This window comes from Haliotis rubra, unplaced genomic scaffold, assembly GCF_003918875.1.
Source record: "Haliotis rubra isolate DU_JTF1 unplaced genomic scaffold, ASM391887v1 Scf561, whole genome shotgun sequence".
NCBI classification, from domain to species: Eukaryota; Metazoa; Mollusca; class Gastropoda; order Lepetellida; family Haliotidae; genus Haliotis; species Haliotis rubra.
The window spans coordinates 144,738-171,856 of record NW_025767259.1 but is presented as its reverse complement, the minus strand read 5'-3'; the positions used below and the strand labels follow the sequence as shown (position 1 = coordinate 171,856).

Here is a 27,119-nt window from a genome sequence, read left to right as displayed (position 1 = left end):
TATGGAGTTAGTTCATCAACTTGCGAAAAAGGATAGATTCGGTATTTCATGTTTAACTGAAAATCAGAAACTAGCAATAGAGAGTGCTGGAATCAACCGACAAGATGTTTTTGTTTGGACTTGAACTGGTAGTGGCAAGTCTCTAACTTATGAGATTCTCCCATGTATAAGTGAAGCCAAAATGATAATCGCTATCATTTGCCCTCTCGTTTCTATTATGGATGAACAATGTTGCAAGCTGACTTCATTGGGGCTCACGGCAACGTACATTGGCAAAAATGCCAAGGATCATGACTTACTTGAGCAGGGATATTTCGATTTTGTTTTTGGAAGTCCTGAGCTGCTTGTTGGTGACAAACGATGGAGATTTATGCTTCAAAATGAGGTTTATCAAGCAAGCCTGAGTACGATTGTAGTTGACGAAGCACACACCGTTCTGCAGTGGTACGTATTTTGCAAATATTTAGTAAATCGATTCATAAAGGAATTGCTAATTGTTGTTAAAAAATTGGGTTTAATTCTATTGAATTTAAAGTAAATATAATTTGATGTTACCTTAAATATTTTGAATCACTGAAATCTTACTCACTTTTCATTTAAAAATAAAAGTAAATTGTAAATACGCTTAAAATATAATATGAAATATAATACTTTTCTGAATGATTTTTATATTACTGATCTATGCTAATGTAATTTGATAGTGAAGCATATAGCAGAATTCAGGAGCATAATAACAATGAAACAAGTAGCAAACATTACCAATTTACAAATTTTAGGCCTGTGAAATGATCACTAATTAAAATGGCAAAATAATACATTTCACCATACATTACGTAAATGTCCATTCCATAAAAAAATGGAGCTGAAGCATATTGTTTTTAAGGAATGGAGAGTTACAATGACATTAACCTACTTAAAATTACACTCAAACTATTCATAGGATGATGTCACAAGTATTAGTGAAATTTAATCTTGTAAAATACAATGAAATTGTGTATTTATGGATGTTCCATTTATTTCTTAATAGGGGTGAGAAGACCACTGGAGATGAACCATTCAGGAAGTGGTTTTCCAAGATCGGAGAATCCCGATCACTGTGCCCTCAAGCAAATATAGCGCTCATTGCTACTGCTGTCCCAACGCAGAGGAGATCAATAATGAAGCAACTTTCATTCAGAATGGGTAACTATGTCACAATATTGGATTCGCCAGACAGGAAAAATATCAAGATCACATCCAAACTTTTGCCTAACCAAACTGATGCTTCAGAAAACTTAGGATGTCTAATCGACTTGCTTAAAAAAATCCAAACAAGGGTCTTCACGATTTGTCATCCTTTGTTGGACAATTGCTGAATGTTCTAAAGTGATTATGCTTTTGCCCAAGTCCTTGGATGGCAGACAGGTCTTTTTGACATGTATCATAGCAAGACAAAAGATGCTATTAAGCAAGACATTCATTCCAAGGTGACTCAAGACAGTAAACTTTGTGTGTTGATTTACACTAATGCAGCTGGAATGGGTGTAAACTTTCACAATGTAAATCATGTCATTCACTATGGGCTGCCCTTTGAGCTGGATTCTTTTGTTCAGCAAACTGGCCATCAGGGCGTGATGGAACACCAGCTCATGAGCTTGTTCTCTACAAAGCACATAAAGGCCAGCTTAAAAAAGTAGAAAATGAACTGCTAAAGGTTGTCAAAGAAACATCTTGCCGCCACAAAATGATTTGTCAATCTTACTGCAGCAAGCATGAGGTCATCACGCTGAAGCATCGTTGCTGCTACGTCTGTGCCCAGACTTGCGATTGAGATTTGGAAGAATGTCGAGATAACCTTGTGATGGTGGACTATGCATATGACACTCAAGAGGATGATATATCGGACACATGTCAGAGAGAAGTGAAGGATGATCAGCTAGAGTTACTGAGACATAAACTACACTCTTACATGTTCAAATTGTTTTCAACATGCACAATAGTGAACCCAGATATTGTGTTTGGAATCAATGAGGATGTCATCAGCGCAGTCGTGGACAAATCTGAACACCTTGTGTCCATCGATGACATCATCAAAGAACTTCCCATTTGGTCCAACAACTGTGCAAGAGAAATCAGCAAAATACGAAATGAAGTGTTAGATGATTATGGATATTTCAAGTGAACAAAGTTCAAGTGATTCAGATGATTCAGACTGACTTCACATTGGAGTCAGTGCTTAATCTCATTAAAAGTACCTGGTAATAACTTGAATGCTTGTTTGCAATTATATTAGTTGCTCTGTATCAAAACCATGATATTTTTGTGATGTGATTGAAGTTTTTCATACCTATTTAACAATATGTCATGTACAGTCGACATTACATCCAGGGAAGTTGGCAGTTGATATGTCAGAAAAAAAATGGTAAGAGTTTGTCATCCTTCGTTTACTTTTTCACCATTATTGAATGTTTACATTTACCACAAATGAGTGTGTACAAAACACAATTGTAACAGTACTTTGATGACATGAAAATACAGTCTTGAAATATTGATATTCCCCACCTTATAATTTTCGAAGCACTTCTCAACATTATAAACAGAAAAAGTTGTAGTTGCATCATTAACAATTTGATTTTTGGAATTTTCAATAGGACAAGGTTTGGTTCACCAGTTCCTTCATACACATTTCAAAGGAATATCTTCAACCAGTTATGAGGTATGATCCTAATCCACTCATTCCTATATACGCCTTCCACTTTGAGGCGGGGCAACAATGCAGCAGTGCATCCCTTTTCATTTGACATTTTCAGTAAGTTTTCATTGTCTCTGTAACCTCTCCAACACAGAGGCCAAACTGAAAAAAGAAATATCACTTGTATTTTCTGAAAACTGAAAAAAAAGTGATAAGAATGACTCATATAATTTCCAAGGAAAGTCTATTTTTCTGGTCTGTTATCCATTTGTGTAGGCTCAAGACATTGACTCTGGCAAAGAGATCTTGAAAATTGGGAAATCCAGCATATGACCTTCCAGGAATGTATGAGAAAATGTCAGCCTTTTGTAGTTTCTGCACAATCAGAGGTATGTTGATCAGCACATTTGGTTTGCTTGGATCGTGAACCCTTCTTGTTCCAGGCCCCTGCCTCGTGTTCAATGATGGTGCATATTTCATCCTGAATTTGTGTAGTTAGTGCTGCGGTTCTGGCTGTTGCATAAGTCGCGTTTGCTTTATGTACACAAATCTTCTTTACTTTCTTTACAAGAACTTCCACCAAATTGTCATTGGGAATATTGTTCCCTATTCCCCCTTGAGTATTGGCTGTACAATTCCACTTGTATTCCTCAGCCAATCTTGGGCTTAACAGTGAGAAATAATATGCCATATATAGTATGACCAGAAATTATTGAGAATTTTAGGAATATGTTTAATTTGATTTCTAGTATAAACAACCTTGACCAGCTATCAAGTGCTTGGTTTCATTCAAGAGAGACAACTCCGTTAATCCTTTTCATTAGTTTGTGAAGAGTTATCCCCCTTTGTTTACTTGCTAGCAGACAACATTTTCAGTGATCCTCAGTATGGATGATTTAGAGAAGAGGAAGTTGATTTTAGAGTATTATAACAAGGACATCAGATCAGCTAAAGTGATTTCAAGTAGAACAGGCATCCCTTTGTCCACTGTTTATCGTGTTGCAAATGGATATGGCATTGAGCACCAGGGAGGCGCAGGTAGGCCCAGAAAATTGACTGTCGGAGTAGTAGGGGGAATAGCGGTACGGGATCAAGTCCAACAAAAGCCTCTGCAAAGCCTTATTTCACAAATAAGGCTTTTGTTAGGCCCTTAGATCTCCTACCATTGCCCTACTACTTTGAGCCCCGACCTATAAAAGTATAAAAGTTGAGACACCAGCGGGATACGAACCCCACACGCAAACTATAATAGGCCGCACCACTCAACCGACTGAGCTACCAGGGACTTAGCTGAAGTATCTCGGTTTAACGGGTCTATACTGGGATTGCATCATCGCTACACGTGGCACTATGTCACGTTGACCTCGATGAAACAGTTTAATGTGAATCGCCTATGATCTCTTTGGTGTTTGTAATAAAGGCTTGCCGGGCTTTTTGTATCCCCTGTTCTATGTACTTTTTTTTCTCGCCCTCGCTGATAGCAGACTTACGAGACTTGGATCGAATCTCTTGTTTCATTTTGTTATATTTTGTGAGTTCAGAGAGGATTGAACGAAACTCCTCCTCTGAGATCTTACTGTCAGTGAGTGCCGTGGAAATACGCTCACTTACCGTGTTCAGCTTTGCTTAGGCCAGAACCCTGATCTCGTCGTGTTTCAACGCCTTACGATGCAGTCTGCGTGATGCAAACTTAAGCACCAACCCTAACACCCCTGTCACCCCAGCTGTTATTTCAATACCTAGCACTATAGGTGCAGCCACGATGGTAGCTAACAACCCAACACCTGCCGCCCCTAGCCCCATGCTGGTTGCCATAAGGGCAGTATCAGTCCCGTCCACGGCATTGAAAGCTCTATGGTACTTCTTATATAGTGCTTTCCGCGTGTCGCGGTCTTGTTCTAGTTGGCGTTTTACATCACATAACTGTCTCAAGCGGAACCCGTCTACGGTTTCCAGGGTCTTCGCGACTTCTTCTACGACTGGGTACAGCCCCATTCTGTGTGCCTATAATATATCTGGTGGTATATTTTTTAATTGGGTATCAGTTAATAGTTGATCAACGTACTTGAGGCTTATAAGGCCTATTTTCTCGGGTAGGAGAATATCGAAAATGTCAATAGGTAACTTTTGTTCTATACGAAATATAGAGGGGCTTATTAAGGGGGGCAGCAACCCCCTACCGGGGGCCGAGTCCCGCCGTATTACGATACTACAATGGCGGCCATTAAATGAACCAATAGATAAGTCTATTTTCACCCCAGATAAAAGGTCCCATATAGGAAAAACACTGGCGGCTTTAAAAAAGAGTTTTATGATTAATGTGGAGCCTGGAGGCATAGACCTAGAAAATGGTAGGCCAGTGTATGTCCCAAATGTTAACTCTGCAATCCCGGTTGTATCTAACATGTAACCCGGATGATTTGGGGTTCGGGAAATTCTTATAGTTTGAGAACCCTGGGGTTGAAACCCCCCCGAGCAAGATACCGCTGTTCTTAATTTCGGTGATATCACTAGTGATAGGCCCACCACTACGAAAAGAGACATAAGGTGCGGTGAGGGTTAAGTTGACTAACCATTCAGGCTCTTTAAAATCTGATAACGACACCCGCCTATACACGTTGTCTTTGAAGTGCAGGATGTATAAGGTGTCTTCCTCACCAGGCTGATCGAATCCCTCCGTGTCCCCTAAGTCGTTAAGCGTAGCGTTGGGGTGAAGCCAAGACATTGCTATAATACTATTACGAGATAGTTTCCAGTTGTTTTTCTGATAATAGTTCAGGGGTGCACTTCACCCCCATGAAGTGTATGTTGTCGGGTAGGAAGATCTTGTTTAGTGACATCGTGTCTTCCACGATCACGGTGATGCCCTGCAGACTGGTTTTGGAGTCGACACCCACCCGCACGTAAACGGTGCAAACGTGATACTGGTGTCGTTTCCCCCACCCGAGTTTGATCCCCTTCACGATTTCGACATCATCCCGCAATGACTCCCCTAGGTAGACTTTGATGATCAGAGTGGCGTTATCCGTAGGCTCGTCAGGATGTTGACCTCGCCAACCAGACACCAACTGCAATGTCACGCCTTGCACTCCCCGGTTTACTCGATAGCATGTGGGCTGCCATACTGGAGACTGGGCTGATGATTACGCTACGCCTCTGAGCCGGGACGTAAGCCACGAGCAGGGTTCCGTTGTTCACGACTTTGTTTAGGTGGTTGTCTTTGTTCTCCGTGAACACGAGGGGAGCCGAGCCTAATATTGAGAAACCAGTCGCCTTTAGCGGGTAACAACACCCACTTGTCATCTTCGGGTGAAGGGAATACTGTATATTTTTGTTTGATGGCCATCACGTAGTACTCTCAACATCTTCTAAGTCGAACAGTTTGCCCCGAACGATGGGTATATTATCCATTTATCATCACCGGTGTTGACTAGGGTGTACCGAGTGTTGACGACCCCTCTTGAGGTATCTACTATATCACTTAGGTTTCTAGTACCACCGATGGAGGGGACTTCAACGCATTTGTAAATGTTGTTTTTCAGTTGCAAGGCGTACAATTTACCATCTACTCCGGGGTCATCGAATCTGCGTGTGTCCCCGAGGTCGGAGATCCCCACATTGATGCATTTTTTCAACTTCATTCCGGGACCTTGTGCGCTGGTCATTTTATGTGCAGCGTTATGCTGAGGTATCCTATATTCACGGGATTATGATTTATATCTAACACCGATATTATCAGCACAGGGATGTTGCCCTGGGTTAACCTCTTATACTGCCGCGGTGAAAACGACTGGGTTCTACCGTCGTTGTATTTCTCCGTTTTCACGGGTACGGCTCTCAGTATCGTGGAAGGGTGACCCCCTTGAATGTTGTCCGTTGTGCTCAGCTGACCGAGATGAATGCACAGCTCTCTGTATGGTACAAGGTCGGGTAACTTCGTGCCTGTGACGGTAGTTGTTGGTTTTATCTCGTCAGGCGGCATACCGAGTGTCCTCGCCAATGGTCGACCGAGCCTCAAGGAGTTTCTTCCGTTGTTGATTAACACCACTGTGCCGTTTGAGTTGTTCATCTTGAGTTCGGCTCCCAGGGGCTTGAAGACCTCGTCGCTTAGAGAGCACACGCTGTAGTAGCCGTCAGTTATCTGGCTGCGAGCTCTACTGACGAACAGCTTATTGTTGCTGGCGTTGAGGTTAGTCCATCGCGGTAGGTAGGTGATATCGCACAGTGCGACTTCGAGTTGACCCGACGTGTTATCGATCGCGTATCGCCAGCTGAACGGCCTCCGCGCTCGTTATTCCAGGAAGTGTTATGTACATGTTAGAGTATATAAACTCATTATATAATAGTTTAAAAATGTACTCCCCTGGAGTGTTTTACCCTAAACTGGACATAGATTTCCCCCACATGAAGATCGTGGTCGCTGATGGGATGTATTTCGACGCCCAGTTCATAGATGTGTTCAATCGGTATAGGTTTTCGGTGACTAACGCTAAGGTAGTTCATGCTTGGTTCAACAACCCGATGCAGTTCTGGCAGAATCAACTCAACTTCGCCGTGTGGTGCGCTACAACGGGGTGTGGTGTGACATTGACCGACACTCGGCGTGGACCGCTGAGTCAGTCTGTGTTCATGTTCCACATGTACTACCAGGTCAGGCGTATCCTTAAAGAGATCAGCGCTCCAGTCCCACAGGACAAAGCATGGAACGCAGTAAACAACCAGTACGATAGACGGGCCTACGAACGTATTTGCAACGAATTCGAACTAAACCCGAAGACGGATTGGCGGTTGCCGGGACCGAACCACGGGTTGGGTATCCCCATCGTTCACAACATGCCCCTCGTGGAAGCCAGCAAGAAGTTGAAAGAATGGGGTGACAAGTCGTATCATCACCTCACAACGAACGAGTGGGATGACCGTTACATGGCTTTCAACAACAGCAAGGATTACCGAGTCTGGAGGTTCGAGCAGGGGGCAGCGGATGACTGGAAAAAGTTCATGCTGGACACGTCGAAAGGGTTTACTCGTGCTGGTGTCACCAGATTGAACGACTCGTTCGAACGCACGTGGGGCTGTTGGGATGACTAAAAAGTCCAACATCCTCGGTAAGGGGACTGCTTACGACGCCAGAAACAGTTCGTTTGTTAACGTTGAGGATGCTATCAATTCTCCAGTTGATCTCCGAGTGCCATCAAACGATACCAAGACGGTTGAATACGCCATGGCTTCGATGTGGGACTGTACATGGCTCCGAGCGCATATGCAACTGAGAGTAAAAAGTGGTGGGCTACAACAACGAAATAGTCATAGCCACGGCGGACCAAAAGTTGGGAGTCAATTTTGATGTCAACGTCCCCCACGTCCCACCACCCACGACCGGTGAAATGGGTATAGTGGCGCCACCCCCGGAGCCTAGGGTTCAACCAACACCCCCTGTGGGGTCACCCCCACACGTTCAGGCGTCCAATCAGCAGCACATCGATCGTAAAACAGCCCTGGTGGTTGGCGGGGTCGCGGTCGGGGTGGGGCTCATTTGGTTAAAAATTCCTTAGCCGCTACGTACACCAAACCCGCCACGGCGACGATGGCTGCCCACAGGTTTTGACTGAGCCATGTGGCAGTTTTAGCCAGAGCGCTCAGCAGCCACGAGACGATGCTACCCAGGATGCCAGGCAGGGCTTCTGCGGCCTTACCAGCCAGTTTAGCCAGGGCCTCCCCGAGGGATTTTAGGTGTTTTTTTATCCAGTCTTTGACACCACCTGTGGGTGTTGGTGTGCCACTGCCGCCAGCAGTACCCCCTGTCAATGACACCACCAGGGTTGATATGATGAAGCCCAATGCAGTCAAAATGCTGGCGATAGTAATCCCTTGCTCTCGGAAGAGGATTCGGATCCTGTCAGCTAGCGTGGTGTCCTCATTTAGGACTCGATCGATGGTTTCCCGTACACGACTGATCTGGGATCGGAGGGCTTCCCGGTTCGAGGAAGCGGATTCCAACCGAGTCCGTCTCGTCTTCCAAGTTTCTTATTCTCTCCTCGATACGACGTTTCATGTCATCGCCCTCAGCTTCGTGAGTTTTATTTTCTCGTGAGTGATGTGCTCGCCGACTTCGTTCAGTTTCCCCATGTTGTTAACGAAGTTCTCCGCCGCACATGTTTCAAGGCTTCGCCTAGGCCTCTCGCAGTTCCCTCAGGGGAAATTCGAGCCCCGCAAGGGTTTGTCATGGTACGTGGTCAATATTTTTCGATACTGTCCGACGCTTTTAGCACGCTTTAGCATCCCCACTGCTGATTCAGGCCTGGCTGCTTGCAGATCTTGGACGACCTTCGGGGGAAGCTTAGGCCGTGCGCCCCCGTAATCTATGAAGCCTAGTTCATCACGGAGCAGTTGACTCCCACCAGGGCGACTGGTGAGTGTTGACAAAGCATATGGCCCTTTCCCGGCTTTTTTCATGATATCGACCCCTGGGTGAGCCTTCAATCGCAGCGTGCCCTTCTTATCGACGGTAAACTTGGCATAGTCTCGTACCAACAGCTTGATGTTGTCTCTATTTTCAACTGCATCATAATAATCATCGACGGCCGGCTGTACAAGTTCAGCACTTAAGGGGTTGTTCGTGAATGTGGTGTCATCCTCCCCGAATGCCTGGGCACTATCATCCCACATATCATCCATAGGGATGTACTCAGCCATTATTTAGTATTAAAACTTATATATTTCATTTATATAACAATGTATGGTAGAAAACTAGATCCTTTCAGAAGATCAAGAGAGCCTCTAGGCGTCAGAGCCGTGCGCCAGTCGGTGACCATCACCAACAATCCCAGCAAGATAGACCAGAACCAAACGCTGCTGGTTAGATTCCCAAACCTTGGTGAGAATGACCTCATTGTACCAGGCACGGTTCGACTGGCGTTCAACCTCACGCTGACCTCCGACAACGACAAACGCGAGCTAGTGCGGAACGTAGGTCGAGCCATCATCAAGAAAACCACCATCAAGATCAGCGTAACGAGGTGCTGAGCATCGACGACAGCCGACGCCTTTCACTGCTACGGGACCTCTGGAAACGCGAGGGAGAACGCGGCCAATGACGGTACCAGGGCATCAGCAAATCGACCGGTGGCGCATGGGGTATGGCTTCACGCAAGACCAGTTAGACAAGATCACGGACGGTGAAAAGGCCATCGCCTGCCGCACGGGAACAGGTTCTGCATGCCGCCGACTTCGAAGTTGCTCACGGACACGCGCCATTTTACCAGGCCGTGCTGGGTGATAGGTTTGAATAGGAGCTAACGTTTAACGACTACAGCAAAGTAGTGCGTACGCCGAACGGTGATGAGGCCAGTTACACCATAGACAACATCTCTCTGGAGTTCGACATGGTCACTAGCCCGGAGCTGGCCAGGCAGGTTTGAAGCCAGTACTCGGGGAAGGTGGCCATCCTGTACGATAGGGTCCTGAGGCATAGAGCGATCAATCGGGATAAGAGCGACACACTGTGGAATATCAACCTAAATGTGCCGGCGAGATCGATGAAAGGCATCCTGGTCGTCCCCATGGAGGATTACGAGCCGTTCCGAAGGGACAGCGAGAAGTTTTTCAACCCCGAGATTGAAAAGGTGGAAGTGACCATCGAGGGCGTGCCCAATCAGCTGTTCAGCGCCGGTATGAGGGCACACCAGCAGTGGGATGAGATAATGAAACTACCGACCCGGCACCAACACGTCATCAAGGACCTGGACCTATCCTCCGTGCAGATCGGTGAGTACCTGACCACCAAGTACGCGCTGTGGTTGGACATGTGATCCACGGATGACGATAAACTGCATGGTAGCGGTTGCCGCATCGACAACGGCAGCGAGGGGATAACAATCCAGATCACCAAGAAGGCTCAACCCGCGGGCAAGTTGAAATTATATCTGTACGTGATTATGGACGCGCAACTTAATATAGACAATGGGAGATTCGTGCAGGCCATCTATTGATTTGCCTGCCGGGGCATTGATTTACCCCGCTACCCACACTGCGCCATAGTGTGCGGGCAGACGGGCTGTGGGAAGACCGTTTTCGTGCTGGATATGTTGGAGGGGTACTACAGGGATGTGTTCGACAACATCGCTATCATGTGCCCTACTCTGCAAATGAATAAAACGTATTAACGGAAAGACCTTTGGGTGATGACGGACCCGACGTACACAGAGTCGATCCGGGGACACGTCTGCAGGACTGGTTGAAAGCTTATCATGGGAAATTTAAAGGGGAGTCGACGCTGTTCATACTGGACGACGGCAGCGCTAATCGTGAGATAACAAAAAAAAGAGACATGCTATCATACCTGGCCTTCTCCGGCCGGCACGCAAAGCACAGCGCCTGGGTGCTAACGCAGAAGTTCAACTCGGTGTTGAAAGACCTTAGGGAGCAGATGCAATGGGTGGCCTTATTTCACTGCAAGGACAGGGATTCGTTCGAGGAGTGTTTGAGAGAGAACGATGTGATGAGCAAATTAGAACGGGAACGTGTGAAGAAACAGCTCGCTGAAACTAAACACGCTAAGCTCGTGCTCAAGACTGACCAACCCGTGGCCTATAGGGTGTTTTAGCTTAGCAATGCTAAGTAAAAGCTAAGCAAAGCTAAGCAAATGCTAAGCAAAGCTAAGCTATGACTTTTTTTGAAGTGTTCGTCGTGTGCAACTTAACCTTCATTTCGCTGTGTTTTGCCTGCATCGGGTATTATATTGTTAAAACTAAAACTTACTTGTTACATTATAAGATGGAGTGTGATGAACTGCTAGAACAACTGTTGGTGCCACAATCACCACAGGTGAGTGACGACAAGCGAGAGAGACTGGTGGCATTGGCTGTTGGTGGCAAAGCCAAACATTACTTTGGGGACTACACTCCCGATAAAATTCACAAAATGTCAGCCGAAGAAATCGATAAGCTGTACGCTAGATACGAGGCCAGACTCGGGGCAGAGATGACGAAAACTATAGGATCGGCTATGACCCAGATATACACTGGTATTGCGTCATACTTCCTTCCCATTCCCCCGGAGCGCCGACTTTACCTGTGGGAAGCCCTTGAGAAAGACCCTTTTATTGAACACGCCTTGAGCTCTATCAGCTGCGTGCTGTACCACAAATACTGTATGTTGTTAGCCCCGGTGACGGCGGCGATTATCACGGCAAAGCATTGCCAATTTAAGGAGGGGAAAAATAATAATAATAGTATACAGGATGGATACTGCACAGGAGGAGACCCAAACCCCCAGGGAGGAGACCCCCACTTTGGTGAAACCCCAACTGGAGGTGAACCCTCCCGAGGTGAACCCAAAGTTGGGGGAACCCCAACCCCCTACAGTCACCAGGCAGAAGAACCCTAAGAGAGTAGCTGCCGGTAAAAAACGGTGGTGTCACCAACATAAAAGTATCACGGTGAACCCGACTCGACTCTTGTTGATTGTAGGCGCAACTGCTGCCGTGGCTATCTCATGGTTATATAATAAACAACCACCCAGGGAGGAACCCCCACAATTAGAGGTCAACACACATATCATGCAATAAAATATATATTTTTATATCATATACATAATGTCTGAGGGGAAAACGTTCGTCAACGACGCATACCACGCCACCGTGGTCGCCAGTCTAGCCGTAGGATACGCTCGGTTGACCAAAATGGTGCTTAAACAACCGACTATCAAGCTAGATTTCAACCTGCAGGATATGGGTATGCTCATAATGAACCTTGGTATGGCGATGGCCACAAAGGACATCCTAGTAAAACAAGGGATACTACCTGAAAATATTATGAAGTAAATATAGGATGGCTACGATCGCCATGATGGTCGGTGGGGCATTAGTAAATGCCCTGGCATTTTCCGGGAGTAATTTCCTCTTCTCGAAACTACGAGAGTCACACGCGGCTGAGATACAAGCAGAGAGGAAGTTTACACGACCTTGCTATTGAGAAATTACAGGCGGCACAATCCGAGTACGCGAAAAAACGTGTTCAGAGGATCGATTACATTAACGAACAACTCAGGCGTGAGAACCATGCCGTTAAAACATTCCACGATGTCGACGATGCAGCGAGAGAATACTACCTACTAACAGGTAAACAGCTGGAACCACTCAATAAACCCAAACTCACTCAGTACTACACACCATTCAGGGGGCAAATGGACCTGGGACTGGTCTTCATCGAGCTGGGTATAGTAGCGACTGCGTTTGGTTGCAAAACAATTAGACTAAGTACTCATATAAGTATACCAAAGATGAGACCTGCTCCGTACCGATGCGAATACATACTTATGGGGAAGAAAGAAGCCTGTGGTAGGAGATGCAGGACTGAGGGGTACTGTTGTTTCCACATGGGAAGCCCTAACTACACGTGTTCTGTGTGTGGTATAGGGGTTAAAGGGCACTACTGCCTATGCAAAGCTCACGGAGCAAACGTAGTCAGACATCATCTCATCTACGAGAATAAAAAGGCCTACATAAAAGAACGTAGGCGCCTCCTCAGGATAAGTCCCCAATTAGAGACTGTGAACACCTAGGTATAACAATGTTTGTGGAAATTGAGCCCAGGGAAAGTTGCCTGAGAAGCTGGCAGATTTATGTGGGGAAAAGTATAGATATCAGTGTTCTCAAACCCATGATTGTTAGTGAACTATATAAGGGGTGCTCGTTTACAATCATGGTGAAAGTAGGGTTTGATGTGCCATGGGCTGGGCACACTTGGAATTACTTTGATGGGGGGCGAGTAGATGTGCATGGGGAGATAGATATACTTGTTGACAACTCGTTGCAAGTAATACAAAACACCCTACTATGCTGCGCATGTTCCGGGTGGGTCGAGGGAATAATCGATAAGGTCTATCTGGATATTTACTAAAGCGCCTCACTTTTTTTATCAAGGTTGGAGGAGTTACCTCCCTTACCGGCGGCCCAATTAGAGATTGATATACTTAGGTGTGTATGCAACTATGACTACTATTTGTGAGCTCAAGCAGATCACGAGACAGAGGGGTGTGATTGGTTACTCTAGGATGAGGAAATCAGCCTTGTTGCGGTTACTAGGCCTGCAAGCCCCTCCTACGGTAAAACAATTAAAACTCAGAGCAAAACAGCTTGGGTTCACGGGTTATTCCAACCTGGGGAGAGCCGGGTTAGTCACATTGTTATCACATGACCCCGTTCACCGTCAGCTCCCCACTGTAAAACAATTAAAAGCCGAGGTACGCAATTTGGGTTTAGGTGGTTATTCCCGTATGAGGAAGCCACAGCTTGTAGAACTATTACGGCAGAATAGAGCTATTGACCTACAGTTCATACCCACTGAGCGCGCTGTAGGCAACTATTTGAGAGGCTGGCGCATGCATGTTGATAGGAACATAGACATCACAGATATCAAGCCTCTGATAGCTGATAAAGTCAACCAGGAACTAAACAATCTGGGAAGTATAAAGTTTCAGATCACAGTGAAAATGTCACTCGATAAGCAGGCAGGGGCTGGGGTCACTGAGTACGTTCAGCCTTACTTCCGAGGTAAACAAGAAGTCGTCACGCATACAGAGACCATAGACGCATCAATCGATACCAGTTTTCAGCAGATACGAGAATACCTAGAACGCTACACACACATGGGGTCCGGGTGGGCTGTTGATAAAATCGATAATGTCTATCTAGACATAGCTAACTACGTGCCGTTCAGAGGCGGGTCATACCTAGACTTGCCCCCCTACTATAAGAAAAAACAGGCCATGGTCAACGTCAAGAATAGAGGAGACGATTGCCTGAGGGTAGCTATCAGGTCAGCCTTGTTTCCAGCTGACACTAATTCAGACAGGCTTTCTAGCTATCCCCAAGACGATGGGCTCAACTGGGATGGTATAGATGAACCCACCCCCATATCCCAGATCACCAAAGTAGAAAACAGAATAATATAGCCATAAACATCTTTGGGCACGAAGGCAACACAACAATAGTGCACAGGGTCAGTCCAGTGGGAACCCCCAACTGTTGGGTCGCCACGCTGGTCAATATATTCATGATCCAGCGAGGTGAAAAGTATCACTACACGCGGATAAAACATCTCAGCAGGCTATTGCATGACCAATCGAAACACGATGGGAAAAACACTTTTGCATAACGATGCCTGCACGGCTTTCACACGAAGCTGATTTATTAGAATCCCACCAGGAGGATTGCCAAGGTGTGGGGCAGACGGCCATACGAGTCGACATGCCTAAGGAAGGTGACAATATCCTAAAATTCGGCAACCACAAGAACCAAATGTCCGTGCCTTATGTCATATACGACGACTTTGAAGCCTTGGTCAAACCTGTTGAGGTTGCCGGGGGTGGGGCTGTTTGGGGTACCCCAACCACACAGAAAACACAGGAGCATGAGGCCTGTGGGTTTGGATACATGGTCGTCCGTTGTGATGGGGAAACGAAAGCTCCGGTAGTGTATAGGGGTCCCAACGCGGCTGAAAAGTTTCTAAAGTGTTTGCAGGAGGAAGAAAAAATTATTAGGAATGCACTGTATACAGTCGCTCCCATGCGTATGACCAAAGCCGACCGGCTAGCCCACGCCTGTAGCACTAACTGCCACGTGTGTGACTCACCACTTAACGGTGATTCGGTGAGAGATCACTGCCACGTCACCGGTAAGTATAGAGGCGCCGCTCACAGCTCGTGCAACCTCAAGCTCAGAATCACCCCCAAGACAATAAACATCCCCGTGGTCTTCCACAACTTGAGAGGGTACGACTCTCACTTGATCATGCAGGCCATCGCGAGGGTTGACGGCAACCTGACGTGCATCCCCAACAACATGGAGAGATACATTTCCTTCAGCTTGAATGGCTTGAGGTTCATCGACTCGGTTCAGTTCCTCCTGTCGCCACCGACAGTCTGGTCAAGGCCAACGATACCTTCCCCATCACCAATCGATACACCGACGCCGAGACTCGACCCCTGCTGATGAGGAAGGGTGTGTACCCCTACGAGTACATGGATGGCTGGGCCAAGTTCGCCGAGACCAGACTACCCCCATCAGAGAATTTTACAGCAACCTGACCGACTCGGCAATATCCCAAGTCGATTACTCACACGCTATTAACGTATGGAATAAACTGGGCTGTAAGAATCTGGGTGACTATCACGACCTATACTTGAGGACAGATGTACTGCTGTTAGCCGATGTGTTTGAGACGTTTAGGCGGACATGTTTCAAGCAGTATCAACTCGACCCCGCATGGTACTACACCAGCCCAGGTCTGTCGTGGGATGCCTTGCTGAAAAAGACCGGAGTTAAGTTGGAATTGCTCACCGACAGATTACATGCACCTATTCATTGAGAAAGGCTTATGCAGGCGGGATTTCCATGGCAACCAAACGATATGCGAAAGCAAATAATCAATACATGAAGGGCTACGACCCGAGCAAGCCAACCAATCATATTCTCTACCTCGATGCCAACAACCTGTACGGTTGGGCCATGAGCCAGTATCTACCCACAGGGGGATTCGAATGGGCATCGCACGAGGTCGATGTTATGAGCATCGCGGACGATTCGAACAAAGGTTATATCCTCGAGGTTGACTTAGAATACCCCAAGGCATTACACACATCACACAACAGCTACCCCCTGGCCCCCGAACGTATGAGGGTTAACCCAGACTGGATGTCTGAGTACCAACATAACTTGTTAGGTGGGCGGGTGACAGACGTTGAAAAACTAGTGCCCAACTTAATGAATAAGACCAAGTACATCGTTCACTATCGCAACCTACAGCTGTACCTGTCGCTGGGTATGAGGCTGACCAAAATACACAGGGTGCTCGTGTTCAACCAGAGCCCCTGGATGGAGCCATACATCAGAATGAACACGGACTCCGCAAAGCTTGCCACCAGTGACTTTGAGAAAAATCTCTACAAGCTCATGAACAACTCGGTGTTTGGTAAGACTATGGAGAACCTGAGGAAACGCTGCGGACCATGAAGCTGGTTCGGTCGAATGAGGAAGACAAGCTCAGGAGGCTGATAGCCAGTCCCGCATTCAACCGTAGCAAGATATTCACCGACGACCTGGTTGCCCTACACATGAAGAAAAGCCACATAAAATTCAACCGGCCTGTTTACGTGGGGATGAGCATCCTCGATTTATCCAAACACCTGATGTACGACTTTTCTTACAACGAGCTGAAGAAACAGTACGGCGACAGGTGTGAAGTGCTGTACACTGACACGGATTCCCTGCTGATGGAGATTCGAACCGAGGACGTGTACGAGGACATGAAAAAACGCCTCGATTTGTATGACACCAGCGACTACCCCAAGGACCATGCCATACACAGCACGGTAAAAAAAAAGGTCCTAGGTAAGATGAAGGAGGAGTGTGCTGGCACGCCCATAGCTGAGTACATAGGTTTGAGACCTAAGATGTACTCCATCCTGAAGGCCGACAATGGTGAGATCCGGAAGGCGAAGGGTGTTAAGAAGTATGTGGTTAAAGGTCACATAAACCCTAGGGGGTACAAATACATAAATCACTAAGTGGCATCGTTATAAATGAAACCCCGTCATTAAAACTACTCATTTCGACCATTAATTGACTTAAATCGACCTTTTTGACAACAGTGCACAATTCTCACCCGCGAACGAAATTTCAACCAATCAGAGCGGCGCGCCTCTGTGATGTCATATGAGGAATAGCTTTGAGAGCCGATGCAGAATTCATCTACATTTTAGGGGGTAAATTATCGTGTTTACAGGCTTGTATAAACCTGAAATCGCGGACAATTGTTGTGGAAAATGAAAGCTATATGTTCTCACAATCTACTGTCATTTAATTTTGTTTCCTGCTTTATGCAGAAGTTTCGAAGTTACAACTTGTTTTCATAGACGATTCTGTCAAAATCGACAGTGTCGTTAGGCCCTATTTGTATAATGACTGATCCAAATTGATCCCATTTCTGTGTTGTTTTACCTCGATATTTAATCATGTCATGTAAAAATCTGTTTGTATTCTCAAAACAGTGTCGGCCCATAAGTTTTCACATGCAATAGAGCAATTAATACTCCCTCGTTGTAACCCGTTTTAGGTGGTATAAATCTACACATGTTATTTGTCATCATTCACTTGATGGTCAGTTAATGAATTTATAACAGGTATAATTAGTGGTAAGACACTTAGATTACCCGACATAGGTTCCCATTTGGCATTTCTTGTGTCTGGAGTAAATATTCAACATTATAAACATCGATCAAAGGATTAACCGATAACACGCTGATTGATTAATTACTTTTATCTTACACAGCGGAATTGTCAAAGGTAGTGTTTATGTATGTAGATTTACTAATCTATACTGAATACACTCTGTCGTCGGTCTGTTCGTGAAAACAACGCCCTTCTTTCAAAGGATTAACCGCAATACATTGATTGATTGCCCATTATTGGCTAACTAAATTACTGTTTTTAAAGAAAGGCGGACATTATGCAATTAGTTGCCAGGTGTGCTATCTTGGGTGACCAATGAGACTATACACCAATACCTGAAAAGATTTATCACTTTTTCGTGATATTAAACTGTTAAAAGACACATCATTTGGAACAGTTTTGTGGATATTGATGGATACATTCCTCTAACAAGGTAATGGCCTGATATTGTTCCTATAACTTTAATCTGTTTTAATTTTAATATTTGCATTTTGTTTTTATTCATTTGTCGTAGCATTCAACAGAATCATTGTTTTCGCCGTGAAGTGTAATGAGACAGACAACATGCACTAGGGGTGTGTGTGCTAATTATGATTCACATTGGCAAACTATAAAATGTCTAGATATTACAGTTCTGTTATAAATTCACTATAAGTATCAGCAGATCGCCTGCTTTTTATTTAGTTTCAAAATGCATACAAGTGTGATAATAAACTAATTAGGATTATAAGACCAAATATAAAGACTATTACTGACTAGTATCTACATACTGGTGAGTGGACATTAACCATGGAATGTAGCAAGAAATTTATCGCTACAGTATTGTGACTTCGACCCCCACCTCGCCTGCGGAAGAAATCGTTATGTTATAAGTTGTGTCATGCAAAATCCGCTTGGTTATGATTCCAATACATATTTAACAACGAGTAGAAAGTAGTCTTGATTTTCTAACTTGATGAAAACAAACCATAATCTCATTAATTCTAACAGATTTTTATTTTTAAAATGATGCTCTGTCGGGAACATCCGCCAGTCTGAGGATAAATGGTATTTAGGTTTGTTTTCACCGAAGTTACAAAATCAAAACTACTTTCTACTGGTAGTAAAATATGTATTTTATTGATGGCCAATAGGATTTTGCATGACATAGCTTTATATCATAACAATTTCTCTCGTGGCAGCAGGTGGGTGTCAATATAATACTACTTACAATATTATTGTTACTCGACCACAACCTCACTTCCGAGGAAGAAATCGTTATGTTACAAGTTGTGTCATAGAAAATCTTTATGGTCATCAATCATATGCATATTTTACTACAACTAGTAAGTAGTTTTGATTCTTTAACTTCCGCGGAAGTTTATCTGAACACAAGTAAGATATCGCTTCAGGCTTCCACAACGCCGCCGCGACTCACAAACATAACCCATTTAGCACCTAACCGCGGGTCCTGTGGAAATCTGTGCATGGGGACACCATCGCCTCGGACCCCCTAGGAGCAATTGACGACAAAGCAACGATTCGCATGTCGCCGTTGATGTCGAAATCATCAAATGATGAGCGTATACACATTTTCTATACAACTAACTGAAAATCGCTCCTCATATGACGCCACTGCAGTGCTCTGGCGACAGAGTTACGAACTCCGTCTGTGGTTTCGCTATGGCGTAGAGAGAGGGAAGCAGGCTTAATCTTTTGGCCACTTTAATCGCCGGTATTAATTAACCACAAGTTTTTAAAGAATAAATTTGGTGTTCCGCATAAGACTAACCACAAATCTTTCATATGTAATGGTTAAAAGAGTAACAAAAAACAAAGTTTAGTGGTTCTTTAAACAACACATCAAACACGCCAGCTTCAAGGAATCCCTGTTCAAGACCCGTACCTGTAGACATAAAATGAACACGCTTAGAAGTGATGGGCATAGGATATACGGACTGACTATAAACAAGACGTCCCTGTCGCCGATGGACACTAAGCGTTGGATAGCTATTGATGGGATCAACACGTACGCGTACGGGCATGAGAAAATTGAACCAAGAACATAGGTGTATATAGGTGACATGTCACGGAACCAAAGAAAGTTTGAGGCTATTTACTACAGCCCGCGTGGGTACTGGAAAGGAGCTAGTGCTGTACATAAGCTGGCTAAAATGGCTGAAAGTACCCCCGAGGAGGCCAAAGCGTGGCTTGAAAACAAGCCCTGCGGCAGATCTATTTACCGGCACCACGCTACGTGCCTAGAAGGAAATTCGGCATTAACATACCCAATAGCGTTCACCAGGCCGACCTCCTATTCCTACCCCACGATAAGAGGTACAAGTATGCCCTTACCGTAGTGGATGTTGCCAGTCGCTACAAGGAAGCCGAACCCTTAACCATGAAAGATTCGGCCCAGGTAGCCCGCGGATTCGAACGCATATACAAACGCAGTCGCTGACATTGCCAACAGAGCTGCAAGTTGACCCCGGCGGAGTTCATGGGTGTCGTGTCACAACTGCTAGCCAAACACGATACAAAGGTCAGGCGTGGCATGGCCGGAGCCCATCGCAGCCAAGCCATAGTTGAGAGATTCAATAGGACTTTGGCTGAGCGCTTATTCGGACATCAGTATGCTAGAGAGATGACCAACCTGGGGAAACGGTCGACTGAATGGGTAGTGCGGCTACCTAAGGTGGTGTCTGTCATAAACCACGAAACCACCCGCCTCACCGGCAAGAAACCAGCAGACGCTATCAAACTAAAATCAATAGTGGCAGAGTCGGCTGCCCCATTGCGTGGGAAGGAGAAACAGATACCCGATAGGGCACTAGTGAGGTACCTCTACCAGCCGGGGGAACACGAGGGTGACGCTCGGAAACGAGCCACCGATCCTATATGGTCAATCAAAACTTACAACATAGATAAAGTGGACATCAAAGCCGACGAGCCGAACTTGTACTACTTGAGAGATGGGCCAGGGAGAGCTTTCGTTAGAGAGGAATTATTAGTCATACCGTACGGTACAATGTTACCTCCTGTCAACGTGACATAGTGCCACGGGTAGCGATGATGCAATCCCAGTATAGACCCGTTAAACCGAGATACTTCAGCTAAGTCCCTGGTAGCTCAGTCGGTTGAGTGGTGAGGCCTATTATAGTTTGCGTGTGGGGTTCGTATCCCGCTGGTGCCTCAACTTTTATAGGTGAAAGTAGTAGGGGTAATGGGGCGAGATCTAAGGGCCTAACAAAAGCCTTATTTGTGAAATAAGGCTTTGCAGAGGCTTTTGTTGGACTTGATCCCGTACAGCTATTCCCCCTACTACTGTTGGTGACAGGAGGTGGCTTGGTATTCTTGTTTCTAAAAACAAACGAAGGAGTTTAGAAAACTTAAGGCTGGATATGATTGATAGAGGAACTGTGGCTGTCTGTAAGCAGACAATTAGAACTGAGCTGCATGCAATGGGTTGGCAGAAAAGTCGAGGAATTCCATCACCGATCATGAAACCTGAACAAAAGAAGTGAAGGTTGAACTGGTGCTTACAGCATAGATATTTTAACTGGGACAATGTGATTTTCTCAGATGAAAGTTCTGTGTGCTTGTTTCCTAATACACTGAAATTCTGGACCAAACAAACTGAAAAACCTTTGTATCAGCGTCCAAGGTACAGTCCGAAATTTAACGTGTGGGGTGGCATATCTGTGTTAGGGGCAACACCCCTCTGTGTATTTGAAGGGAATATGAACAGTGAGCGGTACACAGATATTCTTGAGGGACATTTACTTGCATCTGCTCACGTGTTCTATGGAAATTTGGGGATTTTCCAGCAGGACAACGACTCAAAACATCGTTCAAAACATTCACAGGCCTGGTTTCGGACCCAAAATATGACATTATTAGTTTGGCCAAGCTATAGCCCTGACCTAAATCCAATAGAAAATGTTTGGGGACTTATGAAGGAAAGTGTCAATAAGAAAAATCTGACAAATACTGCTGAAATGAAAGAAGAGGTGGTCCGATATTGGGACAGCATGGACCATGACTTTCTAACTTCTTTGATCAGTAGTATGCCCCGCCGCATTGAAGCCTGCATTGCTGCCCATTGTGACTTGACAAAATACTAACTGTTCACCTGTCTTTGAATCTGGAGTTATGTTCTGCTAATATTCACATTTAACTCATTAAGCCCGAGAGCCATGTCACTACTCAACACCTGGAACCCCTTGCTGATTGCCCGCTCGCCCTGCGAGACTAATTATTGCTAATCACACCTGATTTCCCTGGCAGGTTTCGGGGATGACAGGAAACTGTCTAGTCATACAAACAAGTCCTGATTGTTTAATTGTGTCGTAAAGATATATGTTGGAAGAAAGCAGGTGTGAATACATATCGTGTATTGCAAAGTTTTATGTAATTTTATTGCAAGCTTCTCTTGTGGACCTTTGGCGGCTTGTACATTTATGTTTTATCACCATTTGCATGTATTCTTTGTATGTAAGAGATGAGACACTCATAAACAAATTCTCCCTCTCATATCATTGTGTGAGGTTTAATTTTACAAAACATCTATGACAATGACATACTGTAAAGAGGAATTTACTTACATACTTTATCATATTCGACGAAAATAGCGTTTTTGCCGATACATTTCTAGTGTATACGAATTATTTTTTAATGAAAGTACTATAACGCTAGTCTGTGACTAACATAGAGCACATTCAGAGCTTGGCACTTTGTTTCATCTAGATTTAATGCAGAAAACATTTAATGCCCATACAAACATACATATAAAAAATGTATACTACATATTCCTTGCATAGAAATATAAAAAAGAGTCACGTGATAGGGCTTCATCAAATTTGCCGAATAGAACGTTCGGCATCTCAACTGTTCAATATAGTGGCTGGTCATATGTTATCTGTGACCAATCGTATCATGTGATACCTGTCACAGAGGAAAGGACAGGTGATGGGGCATGGGCGAAATTTCTGTAGAGCACGTTTGGTCACTCAACAGCTTGGACAGAGATTGATTATTGGCTATATCGTTGACCAGTCGATATGCACACTGGTAACGATGTATGAAATATACACATAAGACAAATAGGAGTAGATAGACAATTTGGCGAGTTTTTTTGTCCTCATTTTAGTGTTTTTCGATACGTAAAACAAAGCGATTGAAATCAGACCATTGAGTAGAGATAGTATTTATTTTCATATAGATTTTACGCACCCTAGTACATAAACATAATGGTTTGCTGTACATGTAAATATAATCTTCACCTTGATACGAATGAATATCCAAACTAAAGTACATGTATTACAGAATTCACGAGGTGACACTATACTGAATTATTATAGTGTATAAACTTCCAGTTGTCCCCCCCCCTCCAAATATTTATGGAGGGCGTGCCTATATTTATACTGAATGCAAACGAGGTTCATAAGATTACAGATGTGCATGCATGCATAAACATTACAGAGAGGGGCGTGACTCCATAAAGCAAGATGTCCAATGATATAACAACGCATCTGTTTATTTTACACTTGTCACGGGACAAACCTTTCAACAAGGGCGTAACTACACATGCATTCTACCGGAGACTGTTATTTCAAGGTCGAAAGAGGTGTTGAATTATCTCATTATTGTAATCTGATTGAATGATTATACGCATGTGTGTTGATACCGTAACTGATATACTATCCAGATTTTATTGACGATGGATCAATAGAGACTGAGTTAATTGATACACGTGATAATTGCACCGGATTTGATAATTACAGAGATCAAATACAAATGTTTTACACAGTGCTCATGTAAATTGCATAGAAAACTGACAATTCAAATCGCCTGAAGACCCGGGTTCGAATCCCCACATGGGTACAATGAGTGGAGCCCATTTCTGGTGTCCCCCGCCGTGATATTGCTGGAATATTGCTAAAAGCGGCGTAAAACCAAACTCAGTCAGTCAGTCAGTCAGTCAGACAATTCAAATCAACATGAAACTTTCAACAGCTTGAACAAAAATGCTTGAAATACCTTTGAATGGTTTACATGTAATAACTTATTATATTACTGCTGTCTGTGTGTGAGAAATGTTTGAATTACCAACTTACTGTGTTTTGTAACAAATGTAGTAAAAGATTTCATTGTTGTAATAACACTGACATGTATATATTCCATGAAAAGGCGCGATATTCGATTAGGTAACATTATCAACTTTAGATTAAGGAAAATAACTAGTTACAATTCAGTAAGCTTCAAAGTAGTAAGTTAAATTATGTGTAATCTATTCGACCTTGGATGTATAATTATTTGTGTTTATACATTATGTTTCATTATATGAAACATGACAACGTAATAATACCTAAAATATAAATTCAAACTATTCTATTGTGTTTGAATTCTTTGTATGTCCTTGAAATTTCGTATATTGTTTCCTATTTATAAGGAAGTTGAAGAAAATATAATCTTCAGTAACCTCTAAACCATTACATCTAATTCAATCAATGTGCATACGAAGTATTTTAGTATGAAGAATACCAGACACTTACCTCTGTAAAAACATCATAATCCCCCTTTCTCGCAGACATGTTTCATTTGCCAAATGCTGTACAAGCCCATGATAATGATTAGCAATTGCTATCAAAACACTTTAAATACTTCTTCTGATTGACATTTAAGGTAGCATCTCTCGCAAGAAAAGCTAATATTTGCTCAGTACTGCTAAATTGTTGAAATAATAGGTACAGTGCGATTTTTAAAAGTACAACACACATGTGCGTCTCTCGCTGAATAAGAGGTGCTTTCTGTTGATGAATATATGTGGCTCTCGCTGTGAGAAACTGCCAATTACCTGCCCCATAAACACGTCACTCGCTGTGAGGAGCTGATAAATTTGCCCCATATATGCGGCTCTCGGCCTTAATGAGTTAATACGTGAGTAATGAGTGACAAAAATTAAAAAAATTACAATCGTTAAATTCACAATAATTTCTGGTTGTACTGTACCTGAACAGCCATATCTTGTAGTTTGTGTGATGGGCAGTGTCTGACAACAGCATTTGGAACTTGGCATTCTGCATCAGTCTGTTTCCATCTCCCATCTTGTAGGCATCTTGTGAATCCTGTAGCAGAAGCGCAGCCTTCATAAAAGATTACCAATGTAAAGCCAGATGATCAGTTTTTTACTCTTCTGTTCACTTCTGGCAAAGAAAACATAGTCATGTTGCTTTTCCAAGTGCTTCCGGAATGGTCCAAGAATCTTGTACACTTTGTGGCAATAACAACATGCAAAACAGGCTGTAACAGTAGTTTGGAGTAGCCATGAGGTGAATCATGGCAAGACCAACGTTAGTTCCATAGGCTTGTTTTGAACAGAGATGTATGGTGGTAAAGATAGATGATAGATGTGAGCTAAATAAACCTAAGTAACCCTGGCCAATCCTGGATTTCTCTTATGATTTATCAGTATGATTTTGATTGATTCCTGAATGTCACCCATGCAGGACTAGTTTGACATTGATTTATTCAGCAGGAAAAGAGTTAATCATTAAGGTGAGTTCTTAAAAACAAACTGGCAACAAAAAAACCCAAACTAAACAAACACAAAGACAACAAAAAAAACTACTGTCCTTTGTGAAGGTCTTGACTTTAACCTTTTACCTGCTTGGTCAGCAATATTCCATTTATCCATAATGAATGGATTCAGGTTTAGACTCCTGTCTCAATTCAAAGACTTATGATTCTGTAATTGAACCCACTCAGGAATGGTTTTTCATTAAATACTTCAGCAGGTAAAGTGTTAACTGTTTTGAACAATGAAACGAAAATGAAATGAAACATGCCTGGAAATAACTGTCAGCTTGTTTGTTATGCATACCAAAAGTAGATTCATCATCCTCTGCAGCCCTTCTGGTCGATGAATTATGCCTGTTCATTTGTTAGGACATCTCCACCAAAGACCGTCCTTTGGATGACATTTGAATGTTCATCATCAGAGTAAGGGATGTACCTTTCATGGATGTGTTCCAATATTGGTATCATATGATTTGTTTTGTTTTCACTCTTGTCCAAGAGATCAAGAATGACATAATCTGTCTCTTGTGATGTTTCTTCCAATGTGGATGGGGCAAATATTCAGGGAGACAACTAGTATACTTGTTAAAGCAATCAAGGTTGTACTTTCATGATATGAAAACAAAAATTCTGGTCTAAGGCATTGTATTCTCTCAAACTTTGAATGAAGGTTCTGTTTTCAGTGCTTTTAATGTCAGACTTTGGAGGAGCAGTGTCAAGAGTTGGATAAGTTACTCGTTTCCTGCTTGCAACAAGGAGAAACTAGTGCCAACTTTTGGTTCTTACTTCTTTTGTCATTCTTGAGGGCATTCTGGTTATATCAATATTGTCCCCTAGTATATCACATGATGAAGTTGTTTCTGGTACTTCACCTTTTTTATGTTGCATGTTCAGATGAGTGACTTCATCCAGTGCGATGCTGTCAATCTTCTTCATCTGTCTGTTTTTCAGCTCCTTTCTCTTCAAAGCCATTGATTGTGGTGAAACACTCATGCCAATGTTGTTCAGAATGTCTAGCGTCTACAATGAAATATAGGCCAGTATGACAACCAAAGTTTCATTAACACTCACACATGTAAATAATACATTTTGACTCATAATACATATATTTCATCAACTAAACATCTGAATTATCTGATTAAAGTTTTTGAATCAAACTTTGGAAATTGAAGACATTGGATAATGATTTTATCACATTTTAATACATTTATACAAAAAGTGGAAACTTCAAAACACCTTATTAGTTGCACCCCCATGATCCAACACCCGTCCGATGATATGTTGGACAGCTGACTGACAACGATTAAATGAATTCAAAGCCATGGAGGCCAACTATCCTGCTCGCAGAATATCTGCATTATTTTATCAAGCAAAGGAGCATTTACTACCATTTGTCTGCGTAAGTTACCAAGTCGAAATCTGGCTAGGCATTCTGGACTGATTTCCTGTAAAACGCAAATTGCAGTCTTCTTACACATCTGTACACATTCCTTCTTCAGTCTCTTAAGCACTTCAGAATTGACTTCATCCTGACAATGCTTGTAGACTTTTCAACACATTTTCTCTCTGTTTTCCTCTGGTAATACAGTACAACCAGAAATTATTGAGAATTTAAAGATTGTAAATTTTGTATTTTTTTCACTCATTACTCACGTAATAAAT

At 43.6% G+C, this 27,119-nt stretch overlaps 2 protein-coding genes across 2 annotated transcripts in view; one reads left to right on the top strand and one right to left on the bottom strand.

The window, feature by feature from the left end:
- LOC124254062 overlaps nucleotides 1–27,119 on the top strand; it is a 239,774-nt gene that overhangs the window by 196,536 nt on the left and 16,119 nt on the right. The window lies entirely within an intron of this gene.
- On the bottom strand, nucleotides 1,852–25,191 carry LOC124254063. The gene is given in 3 exon segments (XM_046687915.1): nucleotides 1,852–3,085; nucleotides 3,087–3,365; nucleotides 24,890–25,191. Coding segments are annotated over 3 exon segments (612 nt in total). The 5' UTR covers nucleotides 25,031–25,191; the 3' UTR covers nucleotides 1,852–2,893.